We start from the raw sequence: 23,120 nt of genomic DNA, 5'->3' as shown, positions 1-23,120 counted from the left end.
ATTTGTAGTAGCTCATCTTGATTTTAACCACGACGTTTTCTTGGCTATTGCCCTGTCTTATTTGGGTACTTGCCAATAGCCACAGTTCATAGATATGGACTATAGCAAAAACTGATATCAGACAGAAAAAAATAATGCTTAGTGTATCATCACTACATGAAGTTTAATTTGGGGACTTCCTCCCTTTTTCCAGGGAAGCTGTAAATTGTGAAAATTATCAGCGTGTTATCTAGCAGTTTACTCACCACGCAAAGATTCAGAAATGGAATTTTTGGTTTCAGCAACTGAATTCAACAGTAGAGATAATTGTTCAAGAAAAATGTAACATAAATCCTGATCACCTTAGTCTCTGATGAGACCTAAGTATTTTTCTTTGGAGATAAAGTATTAACATGTGCAGGCCTGAAAGTTCAACATTATTTTGGACATTACTGGCTTTGCTGGTTCCACTGTGCAGAATGTTTTTGCAAACAAGGCTGTGCTTGCTGGAGAGCTGAAGATGGTCTCAGCCCTACTGTGATAATCACATTCACCCATTAAAATACACATGCAGACTCCCAGAGTTAATGACTTTGGAAATACCTGAATGCGACTGAATGTCAACATTGTACAATACACAACATTGCCGCTCGCATTAAACCGGACTGCCAAAGTCGTATTAAAGGACAGACGGTGACACCATTTTACAGTTCTGCATATACATATGTATGTATATGTATGTGCATATGTGTATGTATATATGTACAGATGTGTGTGCATGTATACGTGTGTATGTTATGTATATGTGTATATGAATGTATATGTATATATATGTATGTGTGTGTATATGTATATATGTTTGTATATGTGTGTATGTATATATTCTCATATATCATTATTTTAAACTTGCCAGAATAGCTAAACCCTCTTTTAGGTTTTTCTAAATGCAATTGCACATTCGAAAAGATGTCATGTAAAAACACTGCATTTTTATTAGGATATGATACTGATATGATTCCCTATCTTAAGAAAACTAACTTAAATGCACTTTTGTTGTTCTTTCTGTAGCTTCCTTCCAAAACTAACAGTGAAGCGAGCTATCTAGATGCCTGCTTTGTTGATCTGAGTTGAACAATCAAACTCTATTTTAGCAACAGCAAAAAGATATTTTCAATTTTGAGAGAAAAGCAAAGCAAAAGTGTGTAAATATAATCATCTCTAAGTGCTCTAAAAGATGCTTAAAATTTAGAAATGTAGTGACTTGAATTTCAATTGCTTTGTATTCTAAATTATGTTACTTTTGCCTAAAAGTAATCCTATGTAATTCTAAAATACAGAATTAATAAAAATTCCATTTCTCATATCATTTTGTATTCCTACACAACAAATATCACCATTGAGCAGAATTTCTCATCTTCTGATCTAATATAAAAGAGCAGAGGATAAAATTTGTTTTCTGACCCATTATTTCTATCTTGTCTTTGCCTTTTCCACTTACTCTGCTTTTCTATTCATGCATTTACTCTTTTTTTAGTGTCCTTCCTATTTATAATTCTACAGTCTGCCAGCTAGTGGATTCCCGGCCCCGCCCGCAGTGCTAATCCTAAAGACTCTGGCTAATTCACCCATGGCTTTCTCGTTTATCTGCTTCTAAGATTTTATTTACTCGGCATTAGTCATCTGGATGAGAAGAAAAATTCAGTCAATCATCGAAATGTCTAAAATGTCCAAATGTTTGTTTTTCCAGAGACATAGCTTACACTTCCTTATTTATTTTTGTATGACATCTCACTCTAGTTGTCATTATATTTATATGCTTATCTATCCATATCTGTCTTCAGTGCCATGAAGAATTGTTACTTTTGACTTTTGCCCAGTTTCATTTTAACCTGCTTTTGCTGCTTTAATAATAGTTATATATCTTATATAGTTATATAAATCATACCTACCACCAACTTTATGTATTTAACACCCTGTAATCTATCTTTTCACATAGTCAACATTTATTGAGCATCTACTATTTATGATTGTAGCCCCAATGCCATCTAGAAGTATCCTGTCCTTTGAGGTTTAAAACTACTTGAAATTCTTTGAATGCCACCTCAAATCCATGGGAAATCCAAATTCTGCCCAAGATTTCTACAAATTCCCTGGGGCCTGGTAGCTTCTCCTTCTGATTTCCTGTACTTGCCGAAGACTGAATCTCACCAACATTTCAATTTCCACAGCTACGCTTCTATGCATGGACCAGAGCAGGATAGAGTGCTGCTCGTTCAACTTCCTTGGAATAAGGCAGTTTTATAGAACGCACTTAATTGAAGATTCAGAGACAACACGGGGAACTTCCACTATATTTGTAATGTGCTGTTTCTAACATCGGGTAGTAGAGGAAAGGGTATTTGTCCCATTACTCTTTATACCTTTCCACGTACAAGGACTCTCGCCCAGGCCCAGTAAGTCAGTGATACAGCTAATTTTCCCCCTGGGAGAACTGCTCCCCCCATGCCACCTCTGCTCCATGTCCCCTTTATTAAGAACATAGAGACGAGTCAAAAAAATGTGGCTGCCTGTTAGAAGCTTTGTCGGGTGGTGGAGAAATCACGTAAACGAATAATGACAATGCAATTAGGTATGTGTTATAAGAGCACAGGACAGATGAGAAAGCAACTAGGCACCCAGGGCCCCAGGGACTTAGGGACGTGGTCTTCCGGGTAGAGATAACCTTTAAACTGCTCCAGAGTGAGGAGCACTTTGCCTAGTTGAGGAAATGAGAGTGGAAGTGGACATTCAGGCTGAAGAAAGACCGTGTGGAAAAGCACAGGAATGTGAAAGAGAACTCGGGGGTGACCAGTGGCTTCTGAGACAGGATGAATAGTGGGGACCAGAACACCAAAAGCCCCGTATGTCAGGCCGACGAGTTTAAACTTGGCACCAATGACCATAGGGAATGAACAAGTTATTTTAATCAAGGAAGTGACATAATAGGGAATTTATTTAGGGTTGATAATTAATCCCAACTACCTTCTATTTTTAAAAGTAAAGTGTTTCCTTATTTTATAAATACCACAGATGTTGGTATAATAGTTTTTCAGATGAGTCTTCATTCGCGATTAAGGCTTGATGTGCAAAGAAGATTCTCCAACTATGGTCAAGCAGTGGTCCCCAACCTTTTTGGCACCAGGGACTGGTGCTCCTGTGAGAATCTAACGTCTGATGATCTGAAGTGGAGCTGAGGTGGTGATGCCAGCTCTGGGGAGTGGCTGCGAGTACAGATGGCTTGCTCACCTGCTCACCACTTGCTATATGGCCCGGTTCCTAACAGGCCACAAACCAGTACCGGTCCATGACCCAGGGGTTGGGGACCCCTGGTCTAAAGAACCCCTACAACCCATTTGCCTGGGCCGCTTTTTTCAAATATAAGTGCTAGGCTCTCAGACCTACTCTCTATAAGACTGGGCTCCTAGAAAGTAAGATTACAAAGGGCTCTAGATAATTAATGTATCCTAAAAATTGAGAACTGCTATCCTAAATTTCAGTTGGAATACCATGAAACTAAAGAGAGAGATTTTTTTGATCATAATTTGATTTGAACTGGTATTATCAGAGAAATACGTTAATCATAACAAATGCAGTAAAAACACCCTGAACGTTTATATCATACATTTAAAAAAAACAAATTCTCAGGATATCAGAGTCTCTTCTGATACTTTATTGAGTTATAGCCATGGTTTACTAGCATATGTCCAGTTCCAGTCTGTGTGAACAGGACAGCATCTACTGTCCTCTGCTTTTAGGGAGAAGATCGTTTCACAGCGGTGACCAACCCCAACCAGGAATTGAGCCAGAGACCAATTCAGCCCCAAACAGTTATTCTTTAAGGTGGGTGCCCCACGACAAAGCCCACAGGTTAGTGGGCCATGGCCCCCAAACTGGCAGAGCTCTGGCACACAGCATGGCCTCTGTGCTTCCCCAAACTGCAGTCAGCTCATCCGCCCGAGGGAAAGTTATAAGTCACAAGCTCCAGATAAAATTTGAACCAACCTCAGAATCCGTAGGAGACAGATGAAACTTATGGCCTCTTGCAGTCTTCACAGTCTATGATTTATAACAGCAGAGAGTGTGGGGCTTCCACCCTTAGCAAGTGGAAGTTCAGGAAACCTCCAGGGTTTACCTTTGTCTGCAGAGAATTGTCAACTTCAGGTTTTTTCATCAACCGTCTGAATCATTTTTCTTTAAAATTTTCCTGTGTTTATTCTCACTGTATTTTTTTTTCTACCAGAAAGTCAGCACTAAAATTGGTAGTTTTCCAAATTGGAGAAAAACACCGCTTAAGATGAACTTAGAATGCTTATTGGTTTGAGCAAATAATAAATTATAAAAGTTTAAATGTAAAGTAAGAGGAAATTTTCTGCTTTTGAGATGAACTTACTTTTTTATTGTTTTGGATGAACTTCATTTTTTATTGTGCATTTTTAACAAAGTAAAATAGTCGGATAGTAAAAAAATAGTAATGATAATAATGAAATATTTGTAATATTGAAGGCAGAACAAATACAATCTCCCAGTTCCCCTCTGCAGAGACAATCATTTTCAACTCTTGTCGTGAATTCTTCTAGTTATTTACCTTCATGTTTCCGAAAACAAGCTTACAAAGTTATTTCTCAATTTGTCAGTTGAACACTATCTATTGACTTATAGTTCGGTAGGTGAGGTCTCTTCCTCCTTTGTCTCAAACCTTCTCATTATGCTTACATCATAATGTTTGGTTAAATCGGTAGTGTGTGATTATGGAAATTTCATTCACGGCTGAGCCACTACTTTTCACCTTTGTAGAATTTCTTGGACAAATTTTTCTTTTTCCTAAAGTTTTAAATTTTTCTCCTATCACACGCATCAGATAATTTTCTTGTTTTCTTGGTGTCCCCAAGGGCCCTCCACCCTGTGGCTCCCATCTGGGTCTTTCATCCTAATTTAGATTTATTTGCATCCCATGGGTGTCTTTTTCTTGATCCAATTTCCTTTTTGGGTGGAGCATACCCTCCAGGAGTTTCCTATGCAAAGGCGCCTGTGAAGTACTATTTTCAGTTCATCATGTATCTGAAAATGTCTGTGTCTCCTCAAACTTAACATATCAGTTGGTGAGTATAAAGTCTGGGTTGAAAATCAATTTTCCTCAGAATTCTGAAGGCCTCCTGCCATATCTCCCTGTAGTGTTACAGTTGTCATGTCCAACTCCATTTCGATTCCAAGACCTTTGATATGACTCTTCTTTCGTTGTTGTTTCCTTTCGAGATCTTTGTCCCCAGGGTTCTGGAATGTTATGATAATGTGTCTCAGGTGTGTGTGTTTATGAGCGGAGGACATTTAGTGGGCCCTATCAATCTAAAAGTTTGACTTTTCCACTTTAGCAAATTGTTTTTTGTATTATTTCTTCAATAATTTCCTCTTCTCCATCTTCTCTGTTTTGTCTTTCTGAAACTCCTATTTGTCAGACACTGGGTATTCTGGATTGTGCTCAGACCTTCTTAGCTTTTTCTCTTATTGTCATCTCTTTTCCTTTTGCCCTATTTTCTGGGAAGATTTTCTGAATTTCTCTTTCATCATTTCCATCAAACTTTTCATTTTAGTTGGGTCCCTGTATTATTTATTAGTGCCGACCAAATTATCCCAGAATTTTGCAGTGTGAAGCGGCAAACATTTATTCCCTCATATATGTTCTGAAGGCCAGGAATCTGGGAGCAGCGTAGCTGGGGAGCGCTGTCTCACAGCCTCTCACGGAGTTGCAGTCAAGCTGTAGGCTGGGCGAGTAGACATCTACGGCTTGACAGAGTTGGGAGTTTAGCTTGCAAGGTAGCTCATTCGTAAGATCGTTGCCAGAGGCCTCAGTTCTTCAACACATGAGTCTCTTCATAAGGCCTTGACCTGATGTGGCGGCTAGCTTCTCACAGCACAAATAACCCAAGAAAGAGAGCAGACGTCACGATGTCTTTTTATGACTTAGTTATGGATGTAGCCGAACTCCAGCTGCCTAAGCCATCAGCCCCTCCTACTGCTTTCTGTTGCCATTTCATTTCTCTCCCTAGAAATATTTGTCTTGTTTTTGAATGTATGCCTTACTTTAATGTTTTTATATTATCTTTTATTGAAACAGAGAATGCGTGCCAAAGCATTCACAAGTGTCCTCTTCCACTTGACTCAAAGCTTTCACTAGCCATCCATCGTCCAAAAATGAATTGACACGTTCATCTGTTTTTTTTTTTCTTCTCACATGTTCTCCTTGTCTTGTGGGTTCATACCTTTTTAATTCTTTATTTTATCCTTTATCCATCATCTTATTCTGGTTTTAGAAAGGACACATACAAGGTATTTAATCAATCCTCTCGGGATTAACTCTCACATACACAAGTGAGCCTGTTTTTTCTGCTTATTATTCAGAATGATATTGCTACTCAAGCAGTGTCTGCATTTTCAAACAATGTGACATCAGAGTCTTCTCTGGAATCCGAAGGCTTTTGTTTAAAAAAGTGGCCTCATCATATGGTGACCCTCAGCATCTTACATTCCTTTTTGCATATTTTTAGGTTCACAGATACAAAGTGGATTTTTCCTTGAAATGTCTCACATTTCTCTGATTAATACAGGTTTCTAAAAACTGCTAACAACTCTCCCAGAACTCAAAGCTGAAAAATGTAAAACTTTTAAGTTCACTTTAGATTTGCTATTGACAGTTGATGCAGATAGCCAAGTAACAGCTGGTAGAGATAGTGGAAGGCATGTGGTCATCCTCTTTGTGGACAAGAGCTAAGGGTGACTTCTCCAAGGAGAGGTATTTCCATCTGAAGTAGCTTACTCTGAAGATATCAATGAGAACCCCGAAATACCTGGCTTGATTGTCAGTTTGTAGGTAAAATCCCATCAAATACTTCTTCACTGATTGTCAGATTAAAAAGAGGGAGGTGATTTTTGTATATGAGCCACATTTAAAAATATAATATTATCGAAGATATTTCCTGAATGATCTGGTCCTACATGTAGGCAAACCAGGCATGCAATCTAAGGGGCTCCCACTGCCCCTACATGCATCTCTGCCTGTCAGTCTAGAGTTTGAATTTTCTACCATTATGACAGGTGTGTGTGTGTGTGTGTCTTAAGAGGCATTGGTTCCTACAAAATGTGTCAGTTACAGGGCAGACTTTTAAAAATTAATTCATTAACGTGCTTTACACTGTATGAGACTAGCTTGCTGGCACTTCTCAAAGAGCAAATCATGCAGCAGTAGGTCACTAAGCCCATAGTGGCGGACCAGAACAGAAGAGATGGGGACCAAAGAGAGGGGGCAACTGTAACTAGTTTAGGGGTTCCCAAAGTCAAGCCTATGTTGGCCAGTATTGACTTTTACCAGACCAAGACAAATGAGAAAAGTAAGAAGAGTGTAGAGATTGTTTATGAAGTAAAAGCTATTCATTTCCACTTTAAAGGAGTATCTTGTATTTTGTGAGCATTTATTTGATTCCTTTATAGTGTTTCATTTTTTTTCTTATAATAATGATTATTCTATTTTCTTAGAATAATGATGATAATAGATGATAGACTCGCTGTGGGTTGGTGGGTGGCAGGGTCCTTTTGTTTGTGTTTAGAGGTGGGCATGGCCCTTACATAGCAAAATATAAACAAGACAATTTTATGCTGGTCTCCATTTCAAATGTGTTTTGTTTTACTGCTCTTTGAAGTTCAAAATATTAGGAATTTGGGGATTAGATGATCTGGGGGTTCTTACACTCTCCAAACTGCGTGACCTGGGCCCACCCCACCACAAACTTTGGACTAAAGCGTATTAGGGGAAGAGGAAGCAAACAAGGGAGAGATAGAAAAGAAAGAGAGATTCCTTTGGCTGTTCAAAGTGGAAGACCATCTCTTGCTGGAGCTTGGAGCTGATCTCTTCTTTAGTTTCTATCTTCGTTTTTTAATTGTAGCTTAATCAAGATAATTTAATAATTAAATAGGGTAATCAGGCATTAAGAAGCTTTTTCTACAAAGGGTCAGATGGTAAATATTTTAAGTCTTGTGGGCCAAGAGGAAAAATCAAAGATATTATGTACATACCTATAAACAAGAGAGAAAATGAATTCCCACACATTTTTTAGTGATGAAATATAAAACTTTATTTATAGGCAAATAAATTTAACGTTCATATAATCATCGCATGTTACAAAATGTTAGTTTTCTTGTGTTTCTTTCCCCCCAACTATTTGAAAATAGAAAAACCAGTCTTAACTTGGCTCACAAGCGCTACAAAACCAGATGGCAGACTGGGTTTGGCCTGTGGGCTGCAGCGTGCCAACTCCTGATTTATACGGCTAATTTCATGACAATCATGTTGTGTTTATCACTGGGACTTTACATCACATCATCAGGGGCCCCGTGACAGAGGGAAGGGAGATGATATGAAGTCTCCCTCCCTCAGTGCCCAGAAGCCACCAGCGCCAGTCAGTGATAAAATAAGGCACAGCGGTTGAGAATGTAGTTCTGGGTTCAGATACCCCAGCTCTGTTCCTTCCTGCCTCTAGCCTCTCGAAACCCCAGTGTTCTTACCTGGAAGATGGGGCTGACAACGACAGTACCTACCTCACAGAACTGTCGCCAGGTGTAAAGGTGACCATGCACAAGGCAGAGAGCCCCGAACAGTGCCTCATGTAGTCAGGGCCCCACAATGTGAACTACTGCTGTCGCTTTGGTACGAATCGAAGTCCATTTCCTCTACGGCATCCTCACCATAGGAACCTGAAGAGTCGATCTGACGTGGGCAACGAAGGCCTCTCAATCCTTCTGGACTCAAAACCTTTTAGGGCAAGAAAATTAAAGAACCTGGAGTTAACGATTGTAGATATAATTACCACTCACTGCATCACATGGGCAAAACATCCTTACTGTATTGTTTATTCCCAAATGTTCCCGAGGCCTCTGATGGCCACCGTCTTTGTCAGAGCCAGTAATCTGTATGCTCGCTGTCATCCAGAAAATCAAAAACGGGTGGCTGGTTTCGATGTCTAGACGAGTGGTGTCTCTCTGAACGGGGGTCGAAAGATGGAAAGGGGCAGCTGCAGTGAGATTTCTGTGATATCCGAGGGTGGTGACAACGGGTCTGGATGGGGAAGACAGGGCCATTGAGAAAGCAGAGCACGGGTGACAGTCTCCTTGACCGGAGGGCGTGTTGTCAAGGTTCACGGGCGGCTGCTTGAGGCAGACACGGGCAGAGAGGCCCTGCCAAAAGCCAGCCCATGCAGTCTGTCTGGCACGGTCGTCATCCTGGGTCAGCTCTTCTTTCTACACACAAAAACGTTCGCCTCCGGCTATTGGCTGGACAGAGGGTCAATAATCATATTGCAAAATCAACAGAGCTGCTCAGTAGAGTGTTAACCAGCTTTGAACGTTGCCAACTTCCCCTTATACTAACCCAGGTCAGGCCAGGCTGGGCCGGGCGTGGGGGAGGAGACACAGGGGGTGCCAGGAGGGCTGCTTCTGGGGGTTCCGGGAGGGCTGCTTCTGCGTCAGGAGAATGCTCAGAAGCTGGGCGTAGCGTGTTCTCACAGTGGAAAGAGGAAACATCCAAAATGATTTGGAAATTACTTCCTGGCCGATGACTGAATAAGATATATGCGTGCATAATTACATCCTGTATTAGTTTTAAAAATAAAAAGATAATATTTTACTGCCTGCCTGTGGTGGGGGATATAAAGAATTATGAGACACAGCTCCTACTTGCAGTCCAGTAAACACAATAAGCCCTCAGCTCATGAGCATTGAAGTAGCAGTATTAAGTTAACCAGTTAGTAATAGCCCACTTGCTGGTAGACCACAGTAACAGCTGTGGGGGAAGAAAAAGTTTTTCTCCAGCCTCTTAAGACCCCTGTTTGGTCTGCAAATGAAATCCACAAAGATGGATTAACAGGAGAAAAGCACACACGTTTCATTAAATTTGTACATATCTGTGGGAGCCTTCGCAAGAAAACAAAGATTTGAAGAAATGACCAGAGTAGGAAACTTTGAGACCTTTTTGGGCAAAGAAACAATGTATTTGTGAAGAACTGACAAAAGAGAGGTTTGGGGCAGGGTAACGAGGAAGTTAAGGGTGAGTTTACCAAGGTCTGTTCGCTCGCCAGTTCCTCTGGTGCCATCTCTGGGCAGATAAGAGTCTGTCTTCAATAAAAGGAGGATTTATTTCTTGCCTTTAGGTAGAAAAGGAGAAGCTTTATCTGCATTTACTCCTTCTTAATTGTCTTTGGCTCAAAAAATACTTTTTGTGTCAAAGAGGTATATTTTAGGCTGACATATTCTGGCTTCCTTCACAGCCCTCAGCCAGCATCCTGGGTACTTGTGTCAGTACTCAACTGTTATTGTAAAGTCACACAGGCGACTTGGCAGAGCTGGCATTTAGACCCAGGAAGGCGACCGTTAACCTCTCTGCCACACTGGCCCAGGACAGGAGGCAACGTTCGGGCGCTACGTGGGCCATGCATGGGCATGACAGGGGTTGAGACAAAGATAAATGTGCAAGGGACAGCTGATCAGGATTCCCGGAAGTGCTTGCTGGCTTTGTATGATATATTTGATTTGGCATCTCTCACTTATAAGCATCAGGTGTCATTGGGGTCTCAAACCAAGATGTTACTAACCAAATAAGTCATGTATGTGTTCACGTACAAATAATATTCGATTAATCGACTAATGTAATTAGTGCACTCTAAGAGTACTATTAATATGTGTGGTTATAGCATTTGTGGTTTAACAAAAATACTTCTCAGTCTCTCTTACACTGACCTCAGCATCAGCGCACAGTTCTTTGGTGCTGGACACACGACTTTAGGAAGAGCTGTCTGGGAAGATGGTGGCTAGTTCTTCCGAGTGGAAAAAAAGATCAAACAGTAGCACGTATGTCCTTTGGCACAAGATAGTTTAGCAAAACAAAGGAGAGAGAGGTGTCCCCCACTTACTGAGTCTTGTGCAGGGGACTCACTCGACAGACTCCCTGTGACAGCACCGCAAATCCCCCCGCCACAAAACCACTGCATGGTAGATCTTGACTTCTTCCTTTATGGATGAGGTCACTTGGAAAGATTAAGTAATTTGTCCAAAGTTCCAGTTAGGAGCTGGCAAACCTGGGGATAGATCCTACATAGACCCGGCCTAAGGCCGGTGATTTCTGGATTTCTAACCCTTTTAAAATTCTCTACTATCAAAGTTTATTTTGCATTCTAAGTGAGGACATTGTGAAAAATGGATGTGACTGTTAAAAGAATGATTTTCCACAAGTTTAACTATTTAATATGCAGAACTGCCAAAACATCATGTAACCTTGGGTGACTTCCTGAAGCGTTAATGGTTAGCAGGGAGAGAAAAGTCATAAAATCATTATTAAGAGCTTTCTGTTCATGACAAATGATTTCTTACTTCGTTAAAGTATTTGGAAACTAAGAGGTACTTGACTGTTAGAACAGGAAAAATCATAAAAACATTGCCTAAGAGATTTCTTAATGAGAGCATTTGGTCATTCTGGTTTTTCATGGATTTAGCATTTTGAATAGTAATTAATGTGTTCTACTCCACTAATATAATCATGGTGTTTCAAAAAATGGGTCCAAAAAAGTAGATCCAAGTCGATGAAAATGAAAATACACCGCCATATCATTTGGCTAAATAATCTGTTTGAATAATTAAATAATTAGACATGTTTGCAAATTAAAATTTTTATTTTAGAGAAAACAGCATAATTCAGAGAAAACGAATCCCTCCAGTCTGGGGCTACTGTCATCACCGTCCCAAACCAGCGAAGCACCTTAATTCACGAGGCCCCGTGCCAGGTTCTCTGAAGTGTCACTCAGGCAGCACTGGCTTCCAGAGCAGCAACTGAACAAATGCCGGAGGGCTCTGCCCCGACTGTAATCTGAGTTCATTCAGCCGAGTGGCACATCCACATGTCAGCAAAATGGTCGCATACTCTGAAGTCCTAGTCGGTCCAACTGGGCAGATGTACGGACAGGCTGCGCCTTGCCAGATTCACTGAAAATTAAAGGTGGCACGAGCGTGGAGCAGTTATGCTGCCTGGGAGCACAGCCCTAGGTCCGGTTCTGGGGTTGTGTGTGCAGGGCTGACCCTGTGCATGTGGGTGACGCAGAGGACGTGTCTGAGCAGGTAGAGTACACCCTCCCTCCATGGCTCTGCACTTACCTGTCTGCTGGGCTAACCAGAACTCCCCAAACCTTCTATACGATAGACCGATTGATGCCCACTGCTCGCTGCCCACTAGACACCCATGGGCTTCTCCCTAGCACGCGTCTGTGCCACTGGTGAAGTTCTATAATTGCCAAAAGTTAGTCATTGCTGCCAGTTGCACTTACTGTTGTAACCAAGTAAGTTAATTAAATATTAAATAACAAATTGGTTAAATGTGGATGCATAAAAAGACACGTGTGTTTCAACCAGGAAGAGTTGATAAAATTGACAGAAAAACCACTAATCGATTAAATGTGGCTAAGATAACATTTAAAGAGTTAGAAGAAAACATGGACTAATATCCAGAGGGATTCTATACTCAGGTTGCTCCACAAGCATCTTGAAGCAATTGGTCTGTTTCAAAGAAGCCAAAACTAGAGGCTGTTAGTGGTTCATTGGGTGCAATCCAGCAAGATGCTGTCAAAGAACTCTAAATAGCAGATCCAATCCCTCAAAAGGTCCTGTGCCCTACTTCACAAGATTGAAGAACTGGTGTGCATTTAAATGTTTTAAGTTAAAATAAACTAACATGTTCATGTATCAATTTATTTGTTTGTTTTTTATTTCCTGCTTTAACCAACCAGCTGGCTCTGAGCCATCAAATATGGCTTCTCCCCTAATGTGAAAACAATGAAACCAAATGACAAACAAAACCTAAACATGTTACCCAAGAAGGTTCAAGACCCAAACTGAAGGACAATAATGAAAAAGATCAGGAACTGTGGTTTTGATGACAAAAAAAAAGAAGAGCAGAGTTGTCATGGGTGGCGATGAGAAGCCAGGCGCCAGGCAAGAGGAAATTCAAGAGAATAAAGTGCTCACACCCAGAACCCCACACCCATCCCTCAGTGCCCCCGTGGGAGTCCTCAGGGTTCTTAAAATAGTGACAAGCACTCACTGAGATCAGACTTCAGGTATTGATTATAGGGGAAACCTTTAATTGAGACCAAATTTCTGTTATGAAATGAAAGATCTGCTGAAAATTAAATAAGTTCTCATTTGCTAATGGTCGCCAAGGGCCTTGGATAAGGCTGAAGGTCTTATTTAAAAAACTACTAACCTGGAGTTATTGCATCGGTGTTGATTTCTTGCATTTGGAAATGATGCTGTAATTGGATAAGAACATACTCTTGTATGGGGGAGATGCATGCAGAATTATTAGGGGTGAAGTGGCATGGTGTCTGTAGTGTAGTTTTGAATGGTTTAGCAAAAAAAGTGTGTGTGTAGAGAGAGAAAAAAGGATGGAGTAGGCCACCATGTTAACATTAAAAATAAATGAGAAGATGTGTAGGTGTTCATTATACTATTTTTCAACTCTTCTGAGAGTTTCAATTTTTTTCCGAAAAATATTTTTGTATCTAAGCAACCAAAACTAATTAGCCTTATGTTAATTTTAACATGTGTTAAAATAGCGAAGGCTTCTAGTTTCATTCTTTGCCACTTCAACCATAGTTGTTAATAATTTATACATATAGAAAACATCTCAGTCACGACAGCCCAATGATAGTCATATAATTCATATGCCTTAAAATTTTAGGTCCAAATTGAATGTGAACAAATTACCAGTTCTCCATTTCTCCATCTACTCGTTGATCCCGTCGATCGATCCACAGCATTGATTCAGGACATGTTACCGGGTTACTGATGTGAATGAGACTGTACATACAATTCCTTCTCTACAGGGGCTTAGCATCGCCAGGGGAAACACACATTAAACATATAACTGCAAGTGGCCCATGGGACCACAAAAAAAATGGAGACCTGATCTAGTTCAAAGGAGTTCAAACACTTAGTTGCTCAAGTTAAAACGGAAAGATTTCCAGTAGTAGACTGACTATGACTTTTAATCCAAGAAATAAAATTAAGGTGGCATCTGTGCACCTTCTCACGCGTTAGAGAAGTGTCCACTTGCCTCCTCCCACCTGTGGTCTAGAGATGCTCAGAACCCAGGTTTGCATGATGTCTGGGAGGCAAAAGAGTCAGAGATGCTCACTGTCCCTTTGAAAACAGTGGCCCACCTCTGCCATGTAACCTTGAGCCTCCAGGTCTTTCTTCAGTAGCTAGTCACCTTGGGGCAAGACTGAGACTTTCCTTTCTGAGGCCCCGCTTTCTCCTCCAGATGCTGCACGGGAGCAGAAGGCTGCTCCTTCCACTTTGGGGACCAACCTTCCACATGTTCTCACATTTCCAGAAACAAAAGCCTGGAGGAGTCTTGTCTTCAGGTAGCTTTTGATTTCCACTCAGTGACAAAAGTGTCCTGAACGCGAGGAGCACGCATGCCTGGCTACTTTCTTGGAAGAGAAAAAAGACCTCGCAAACAAAAAGCAGATGTGCAGATTAGTGTCTCCAACAATTTAGTGTTTAGGAGTCTTTAGAGAATTAGCTCTGTCCGACAGACTGGGATGTTAGGTGTTAGTTTAGAGCAATGTGATCATAATCACCCAGGGGGTTTGTTAAAACAGATTCCCGAGGCCCACTCACTGTGTCTGGGGAGGGGCGGAGAATTTACACTTCTAACAAGTTTCCAGGAGATGCTGGTGTTGCTGGTCTCCAAATCTACACTTTGCCAACCACTGCTTTAGTAGATATTAGTGTGCTAGGTTAGTATATTATTATAGTAGATACTTGGTATACTTAAATATGTGACTGAAATGAGCACTAAAGTTTAAAGATCTAGAAAGACAAGATCGAAATAAGTCAGATATGACTTAATGGCCCCAAGCATTCCTAAGGGTGAAAATCTGGAGAAATTTAGTCTTCTAAAAACTACCAAATGAATATCCAACCCTTGGGGAGAATTCGGACTTTTCAATCAGTTACTTTCCATTCATGTAATGTAATGTGTGTAAATGTGATGACGAACATTAATGAGTGTCTGAAATTACTATGTAATTCCTTCCCTGAATGACAGCCTAGCCTTCTGTAGGCTTAGGAAATACTTTCGATTAAAGAAAGCTTTGATTGTGTATTTTTATTTCGATTGCACAAATAAAGTCCCCACTTTAGGGATATCTGAGGCAATTTTTGTTTTATTTTTTTCTACTAGCCAGCACATCTCCTATCCTTGCCCTGCCTCTGCTGTCAATTAATATGTTCTTTTTTGGGGAGAGCAAACTAATTTTCAGTTAATATTAACCCAAAGAGGAAAGAGAAATATATAACCAGAAAATGTGTGTCAAAATAAATTTTAAATCCACTATTTGAAACTATTTTTGTTCCTCTGCTGGCACAAAAAATTTTGAAAATGGACCTTTCTTAGAGTTGGCACGTGCATAGGTGTGAAAGCTGGGGTTGTAAGCGTGTCAAGGTGATAGACAGCTAAGAGTCATCAAGCTCACAGCTAAATTTTTGGTTTTGTTTTTTAATAAGAAAACAACATTTCGATACTAGCATTAGCGGATTAGTTCATTCTCTTTAAAGACACATAATGGGTATTGTTTTCTTAGCCTTAAACATTATCTCAAGAAAAGAAAACCTTTGAATTACCTGTAGAGGATATCGTCGATTAATATATACAAATATATGTGTGTACATTCTGCTAAACCTTAGAAATTTGCCAACATTAGGCCACGTTCTACCTACGAGAATGGCAATTTCATATGGTTTAACTATAAATTGATCAAAAAGAAGAGAAAAGGGACAGCCGACTTTGTCTTCTCATAAATAAATGACTTAAAATTCCTAAATACAATAACAATGGTATACACACATCTGAGAATTCTTCTATACGAAACATCTCCTCTCTTAACTACTCTATTTCTATCGCTAGATCGCATAGTACCACACGGCTCCTAAAGATGCGTGTTCGATGCTCAGAGAACAGAAAAATATGTCTGCTTGTGACCTGGCAGGTGAGACATATTAAGCTGTTTTTACACAAAAACTTTTCTCGTTCCCTCTCCCTAGGGCTGTGCCTGTGAGGACAAAGGCCAGTGCTTCTGTGATGGGACCAAGGGGGAGAAGGTAAAAATAAAACCTTAATTCTGCTTCTTTTCTCTATAGAGCTCATCCAGGAATTCACATTCTTCTTTCACGAGTAGCAGAGAGATCAGCAGCATAGTATTCCGAAGTCCAATTTTAAAGTAATTGTACATAAACATTAACCTGACCAAAAAAAAAAAAAGGAGAGGCGGGGAGGGCTTTGAGGAAGCTTCAGATAACTTTGTATAAATACCGGTAGTTATTTTGGTCTTTAAAGAAAAATAGCAAATTAGCCAAAAAAAGAAAGTTTATGTATACTCCATTTGCTAAACGCGAGAGAACAACTGAAAACAACTCGATTCACTCACTTTGACATAAAATAAACGTCGAAATCCTGATTTCTGAGGCCTGCAGTGTTGGTGCAGGGCGCTCCCTGCTGGAAGAATTCTGCAACAGCACCCTAGTCGAGGCAAAATTTCAGCAAAAGGAAGCTCTAGTGCAGAAATCAAAAAAAAAAAAAAAAGAATGCCGCGAAATCTCATTAATTCGCTCCATTAATTTGCAATTTGTGATAATTAAGACAGAGGCGGAGCTGAAGTTTTGCCTTTGTTTACAAAATCCTTTCCTTAGATACACTAATGAATTGCTTAACCATATTGAAAGATGACTGCTTAAAAATATGTTTTAAAAAGCATATTTTAAACTCTTTAGATAAAATAATTTTACGTATAATTTGTATGCTAATTATAATAATTATATTATATTTATTTAAAATTATTCTATAATTCCGTGTAGTTTGATTTAGGGTTTTTTCCTGAAGCTATTCACGCAATATATTAAGATGTCTGTTGGAAATCTATGAGTCATTCTTACAATCAAGAAGCATTTTCTGAATCCCTACTATGTGCGAGATGTTATTCTAGGATCTGTGAAGGTACCTAAGTACCTTGAGAGAAGTCTAGTAAATTCATTTATTTCTCTTTTTATTGGATCTATGAAGGTACCTAAGTACCTTGAGAGAAGTCTAGTAAATTCATTTATTTCTCTTTTTTATTTTATTTCTTTTTAGTGTGTACACTAACTTCGTCTCTCTCTCTCTCTCTCTCTCTCTCTCTCATTCTCTCTCTCTCTCTCTCCTCCTCCCTCCTCCCTCTCTCCCCTCTCCCTCTCCCTCTCCCTCTCTCTCTTTGTCTTTCAAAATTTGACTTGCCAATTGTGTCACTAAATTGACTGAATCAACTGATAGCCTTTACTGTTACAGAATAATCCCAGGATCCATGTCAATGGGAAGAGTCTTCGTGGGCAGAGCCACGTCACTCACTGGGCCTAAATGACTTTCGCTCACTCACTACTAGGCTTTCCTGTAATATCATCTGACTCTTTCTAAAAAGCTATTTCGCTCACGATCTTGGGGATGCCACCCTCGATCGTTCCCCTGCATCTCCTACACGAACATCAGGTTGAATTACTCATTTCCGTGCAACCAAGGAAGGACCAAAACCCATAGCCTGCATGTTCTTTTCAAGCTACAAGCTGCAGAGCAGTTTTGCACACTCCCAAACACATTTCTGTCCCTTATCCTCACTCTCCCTCCATCCCCCAGCAAACACTCTCCACTAACCTGTCTTTCTAACTGGGTTTCCCCTTCATTCTTGATTTCTTCCTTTAACTTCTGCTCTGTGTAGTTCTGCCATTTGGGGGAGAGTTTTTATAGCTCGGGGCAGCACTTCCAAACTCGTAGACAAATGCTAACAGCTGGCAGCTGGCCAGTTACTGATACACTCACTGCTAAGTGTTATTTTTATTTTATTTTATTTTGTTACATCTGAGGGAAACGTACGCAAAATGTTATCAAGTCCCAAAGAAAAGAAAGAGATGTTTAAGGCTGTGTGTGTTGCTGAATGATGTTTGCCATTCTGTGTCTTTCCTGTCTCGTTTTGGTTTTAATAGGGGGATAAAGGTTTTCCTGGACCCCCTGGGTCTCCTGGCCAGAAAGGATTCCCAGGTCCTGAAGGCGTGCCTGGACCACGGGGACCCAAGGTACGTCAGCCTGTCAGCTTGAGGAATCCTACTTCCTCCTAACTTTCTTTATGTCTACTCCCGGCTGCTGGGAACATGGAGAGAGCTCCACATCTTAGCCGATGGGTGGTGCCGCCACAGCAAATGCCGCTTCTCCAGTCTTAGCTGCTCGCCCCCGCCCCGCCACCCCCACCAGAACTGCATCCTATTCCAAGACCACTGTAAATGATCCTTATAATCATCAAGCCCCCTACTCAACGTCCCCTCCTCCCCAATCTACACAGTTTCAACACCTGCGTCTGCCCCTCCTTTCTTTCCTCCTACATGAAAGGATGAGATCTTTTCACCTTCCGTTCTCCCTGGATCGTGGCCACAGATTAAAACTGTAACCTTGTTCCAAGAGGTGTCTCCTTTCTCTCGGAGACACTCCAACTCTCCTTTAGATGCCGGCTTTTCCCTTTCAGCCCTTAAATATAAAAATATTTCCTCATATTAATATACAGCTTCCTCTAGATCTTCCTTTCCTTGTCTTTCTTTTCCATGTCAAGCTTTATAAAAAACAAAAAACAAAAACAAAAATGGCTACACCTGCTGGCTGTAGCTCATCGCCTCCTCTTCACTCCTCAGCGCGAGTTTGCCTTCCACCCTCTCTCTCCTGATGACCCCTGCAGAGGTCACCCGTGACCTCCAAGTGGCCAGGGCCAATGGATACTTTTGAGTCTTTATCTGACCTGCAGCCCTCTGCTTTGTTTCGGTGATTACAGAGCGGATCACTCCTCTCTCTTTGAATCCGTCTTTCTTCGATTCTGGAATCCTCCTTTCTCTGCCTCTCTTCTCATTTGCCTTCTTCCTTGGGCACTTCTTTCTCAACTGGTCCTTGACACATCAGGGAAGGGAAGGTTCTGACCAGAGCCCACTGCCCTTCACCCTCATCATACATTTTTATCCTAAAGTCTGTGGTACAACAAAGGGCTTTGTTTAAATCAATGCCCTAGAGGATTTGCTAAAGAACAGCATAGCCACGAGATTTGCTGATGGCTCTTTCATGCAGGGGACATTAGCCAGAGTAAGCGTGGGCTCTCACGCACTCACATGTCCGCTCCCCTGACTGCTGGCCTCCGGCAAGCTATGAACTAACCGATAAGTTATGAAAGGCAATCACAATCGGACCCCGCACGGTCTTTTAAATTTCATAAATATCGTATAGAATATTGATATGGTCATCCAAGTCAATATTTACAGCAAATTTACTCTTCGTCAGACATTGGACAATGTCTTCCTGACAGTCCCTCCTTTATTCCTTACAGCGGTTCCATAAATCATAACTGGTGATTCATAACTTAATTCCCATTATTATCTCCACTTTATGGTTAAGGAAACTGGTGGTCAGAGCACGTAAGTCGTTCGTCCTGGGTTACACAGCGAATGGGTGGCAGACTCAGCGCTCCGACCTGCTTTTAGACGACGTCAGAACAAATGCCTGCGACCAGAGAAATGAAACCCGAGACTACGGTTTCCAAGTTAAAAGGCAACGGCTGTCGTTTTCCAGGATCTCTACCATTTCCCGTCTATCCTACTCACGGAGGTTTTGTTTCTCCACTTCCGCTTCTGATCCTAATATTGAAAAAGGTGTTTTGATGCTGGACTGTCAGGGTCTGAGTATTCCACGGCCCCCTCCAGTGCGTGACCTCAGATTTTCCTCCGTTTCGCAGGTACAATGAATTTGACCCTTCAACCCCGGACTTCGGATCAGCTCAATAACAACTCTTTCCTTTTTGTTGTGTCCTCTATACCCCACTCTACTTGTTTCCTTTGGCATTTTTTTAACGATGCCAGCAAAAAATTAAAATGAAAGGTGTAAACGCATGGTGCTCGGTATGGGGTACCCAACGGGCAGGTATTCTGTAAAGTTAATCCAGAAAATCTGTGTGCCATATTGTCGTGGAGTTCATATTTTAAAACACAGCTTATAGTTGTAGCCACAAAAGATCATTTGATGAAACACAGACAAAAAATATTAAAATCTGACCAAAAAGATTTTTCAAATTTATCAACTTCCTATCTTACTTTTAAACATTTTTTTTTTGTTTTTTTTGTTTTTTTTGTTTTTCGATGAGAAAATTCACAGTGTGGAAGCAAAACCAGCAAGTCACTCTTCTGTCTTTTGCAAACACAAATAGCATCCTGCAGAGAAGGAGGATATGGTCACACACCCAAGAATTCCACTTCAGTCAGGAAAGGCTGACTTTGGCCTTGATGGTCCAATCTCAGAAGACTCTGTAATAACCGTTTTCTCAAATAATCGAAAATGCCAAAACATTCTGAAACCCTCAGGAATGATGAAAACAGCTTTTGGACAATGAGACTTTTACACCCAGTGGCCTCCTTAAGACAGTCTCCATTTAAGGTTATTTTCTAAGAAACAGGGCCTCAAAACTGTATTTATGATGTGCCAAAACAAGTTTATCTCTGGTGCAGGCCGTTCTTCCTTTGCTGTTTATTTATGTGTGCATATCAGGCACATTTTGTTACTAAAGTATTTCTCATGCACAGAAATATTGGCCACCATGCTTGTCCACCACTGCGATCGTCACTCATCCTTCTCAGACCTCAGCAGCTGTCTGGCTCATGTGGGGCTTTTACACCAGGACTTCTCAGAAACTAACGTGAACAAGAATCATCATGAAATCTTGTTGAAACACAGGTTCTGAATCAATAGGTCTGGGAGGCGCAGGGACCTGAGACTCTGTTTCTAAAAAACTCTCAGATGAGGCAAACATTGGATCCTTGCCTTGAGTAGCAAGGGTCTCAATAAGATTCTCTTTGTCCTTTCTGATCAATATTTTTGCTCAACGAAACAAGCCATTCATCGAACCATGCTAACAATGAAATAATCACACAAGCAAAACTGTTGGGAGTGTGAATAAAACTGGGGGTGGGGGGAGCTTTAATTTATGGGTTCCTTCGTGTCGAATGATTTTCACAGTGTTCCTTTTTGTGTTTTCATTTGGATCTAGGGCTCTCCAGGACTTCCAGGACTCATTGGTCCCAAAGGTGTAAGGGTTAGTAGTCCAACCAGTCCATCTTGATAGTTTGATGAAAATTCTTCTTTCAAAAAAGGAAAGAACTCTGCACTGTAGAAGTTGTGCAAATATCACAGAGGAGTACATTGTGTATGGTACACTTATATAGAGGAAGTTCAAGAACAGGTAACACTAATCTCTAATGGTAAAAGTGAAAACAGTGTTGACTGTGGGGGTGGGTATCAATCTATTGAGAGGAGGATGAGGGCCACCTGGAGCGGAGAAGTTTTACGTGCATATGCACGGGTCATAAACACTCACCAAAATGTTCATGGAAGATTGGAGCTCTGTCCTATCATCAAACTGTACCTTTAAAACCTACCCCCCAAAGCCAAAAACAATCTTAATCATCTTTTTTAATGTTATGTAAACGTAAGATTTACAAAGGTTTGTCAGCCTTTTTCTGTTTTTCAAATAGTTTTTAGCCGTTTCCAATTATAGTTGCAGGATGGGATTATTGGAATGGGAAATGATTTTCTGTTTATAGGTTGAACATTTTAAAAGTGTTTTTCTCGCCACCTTTCCCCTTTTCTATATCTTTAGGGAATAACTGGATTACCAGGATTTTCGGGTCCTCCCGGACTTCCAGTAAGTAATGGGGAAAATGACTAACTGGAGAAATAAAGTCAGCTGATTTTAATCAGCAGGTTAAAGCAATAGCACAAGGCAATGGGTACTAATAAATTTGCTACATGGTGAAATGGCACAGTAGAATCGCAAAATAGATTGTGGATTGGTAGGACATACAACTACAATCAAATTGCATTTCCTGAAATACAAGGATAGGGTAGGGTAGGGTAGGATAGGATACTATAGCAGAGAGTAAGGTAGGGTAAGTATATAGAAGTAGAGGAGTAGGAGTAGCATAGGGTAGGAGTAGGGTAAGGATAGGGAATGGGAGTAGAGTAGAGGATAGGAGCCAGGAGTAGAAGTGTGAAAGGGTGAGGTAGGGTAGAGAGATAGAGATGATAGGGTATAGGAGTAGGAGTAGAGATAGGATACTATAACACAAGGAAAAGGTAGGGTAGGGTAGCATAAGGTAGGATGGATGAATAGGATAGGGTAGCATAGGAGGGTAGGAGTAGCATAGGGTAGGGGTAGGGTATTGTGCTAGGAGTGGGTAAGGTATTAGGGTAGGGTGGGGTGGGATAGGATACTGTTTAATAACATATAATTATGGAATAGTTACCTCTGTACACATGTCCCTCTTCTTTTTCCTTTCTTTCCCTTCCAGCTTAACGGAGCATGTTAGCACAAACAAACTCATAGACACAGACAACAGAATGCTGGTTCCAGAGAGAATGGGGGCTGGGTGGGGGGAGGATGAAGAAGGTAGCGGGGTCGGGTACATCGTGATGGAGAGAGATGGGACTTTGGGTGGCGATCACACAATGCAATGTACAGATGATGTATTATAGAGTTGTATACTTGAAACTTAGATAATGTTATTAACCAATGTCATCTCGATAATTTAATTTTTTAAAGCTAAAGAAAAGAAGAAAAAAACCTTTCCCTATACTTAAACTCAACCCTAACTTTAACCCTAATTCTAACCTCAACCCAAACTCTAAACATAAAAAAAAGCATGTTATTTCATTTTATAAAGAAAAGCCTTTTTTAATGTAAAATATTTGTATCTCACTTGATAATTCATTGTTTTAATTAACTCATTTTATCTGCTATGATTTTTATTTAAATGACTTTCTAAAATGACTACATTGCTACTTAATTATTTAAATAACCATTTAGATTTAAATAACTATCTAAATTAGCACCCCTTTCCCTATACCTTGGCCTCTTCGCTGTTCCCACCTGGTTCTGGGGCCTGGTGCTTACGTCTCCTTTTTG

At 40.6% G+C, this 23,120-nt stretch overlaps 1 protein-coding gene across 3 annotated transcripts in view; it reads left to right on the top strand.

The window, feature by feature from the left end:
• The window catches only part of COL4A3 (collagen type IV alpha 3 chain), a 131,735-nt gene that overhangs the window by 43,840 nt on the left and 64,775 nt on the right, over positions 1–23,120 (top strand). For 2 of the 3 annotated variants that reach the window (XM_039855784.1, XM_039855786.1), the window contains exons 2-5: positions 16,156–16,212; positions 18,121–18,210; positions 21,207–21,251; positions 21,816–21,860. In XM_039855784.1, the coding sequence (XP_039711718.1) occupies positions 16,156–16,212; positions 18,121–18,210; positions 21,207–21,251; positions 21,816–21,860 (237 nt within the window). Of the gene's footprint in view, positions 1–16,040; positions 16,101–16,155; positions 16,213–18,120; positions 18,211–21,206; positions 21,252–21,815; positions 21,861–23,120 lie in introns of those variants that run through there. The other variant, XM_039855785.1, reaches the window with a different exon arrangement.

Source organism: Pteropus medius, unplaced genomic scaffold (assembly GCF_902729225.1).
Source record: "Pteropus medius unplaced genomic scaffold, Ma_sr-lr_union100, whole genome shotgun sequence".
NCBI lineage: Eukaryota > Metazoa > Chordata > Mammalia > Chiroptera > Pteropodidae > Pteropus > Pteropus medius.
Note: the sequence above shows the minus strand (reverse complement) of the source record. Positions and strands in the feature narration are given on the sequence as shown.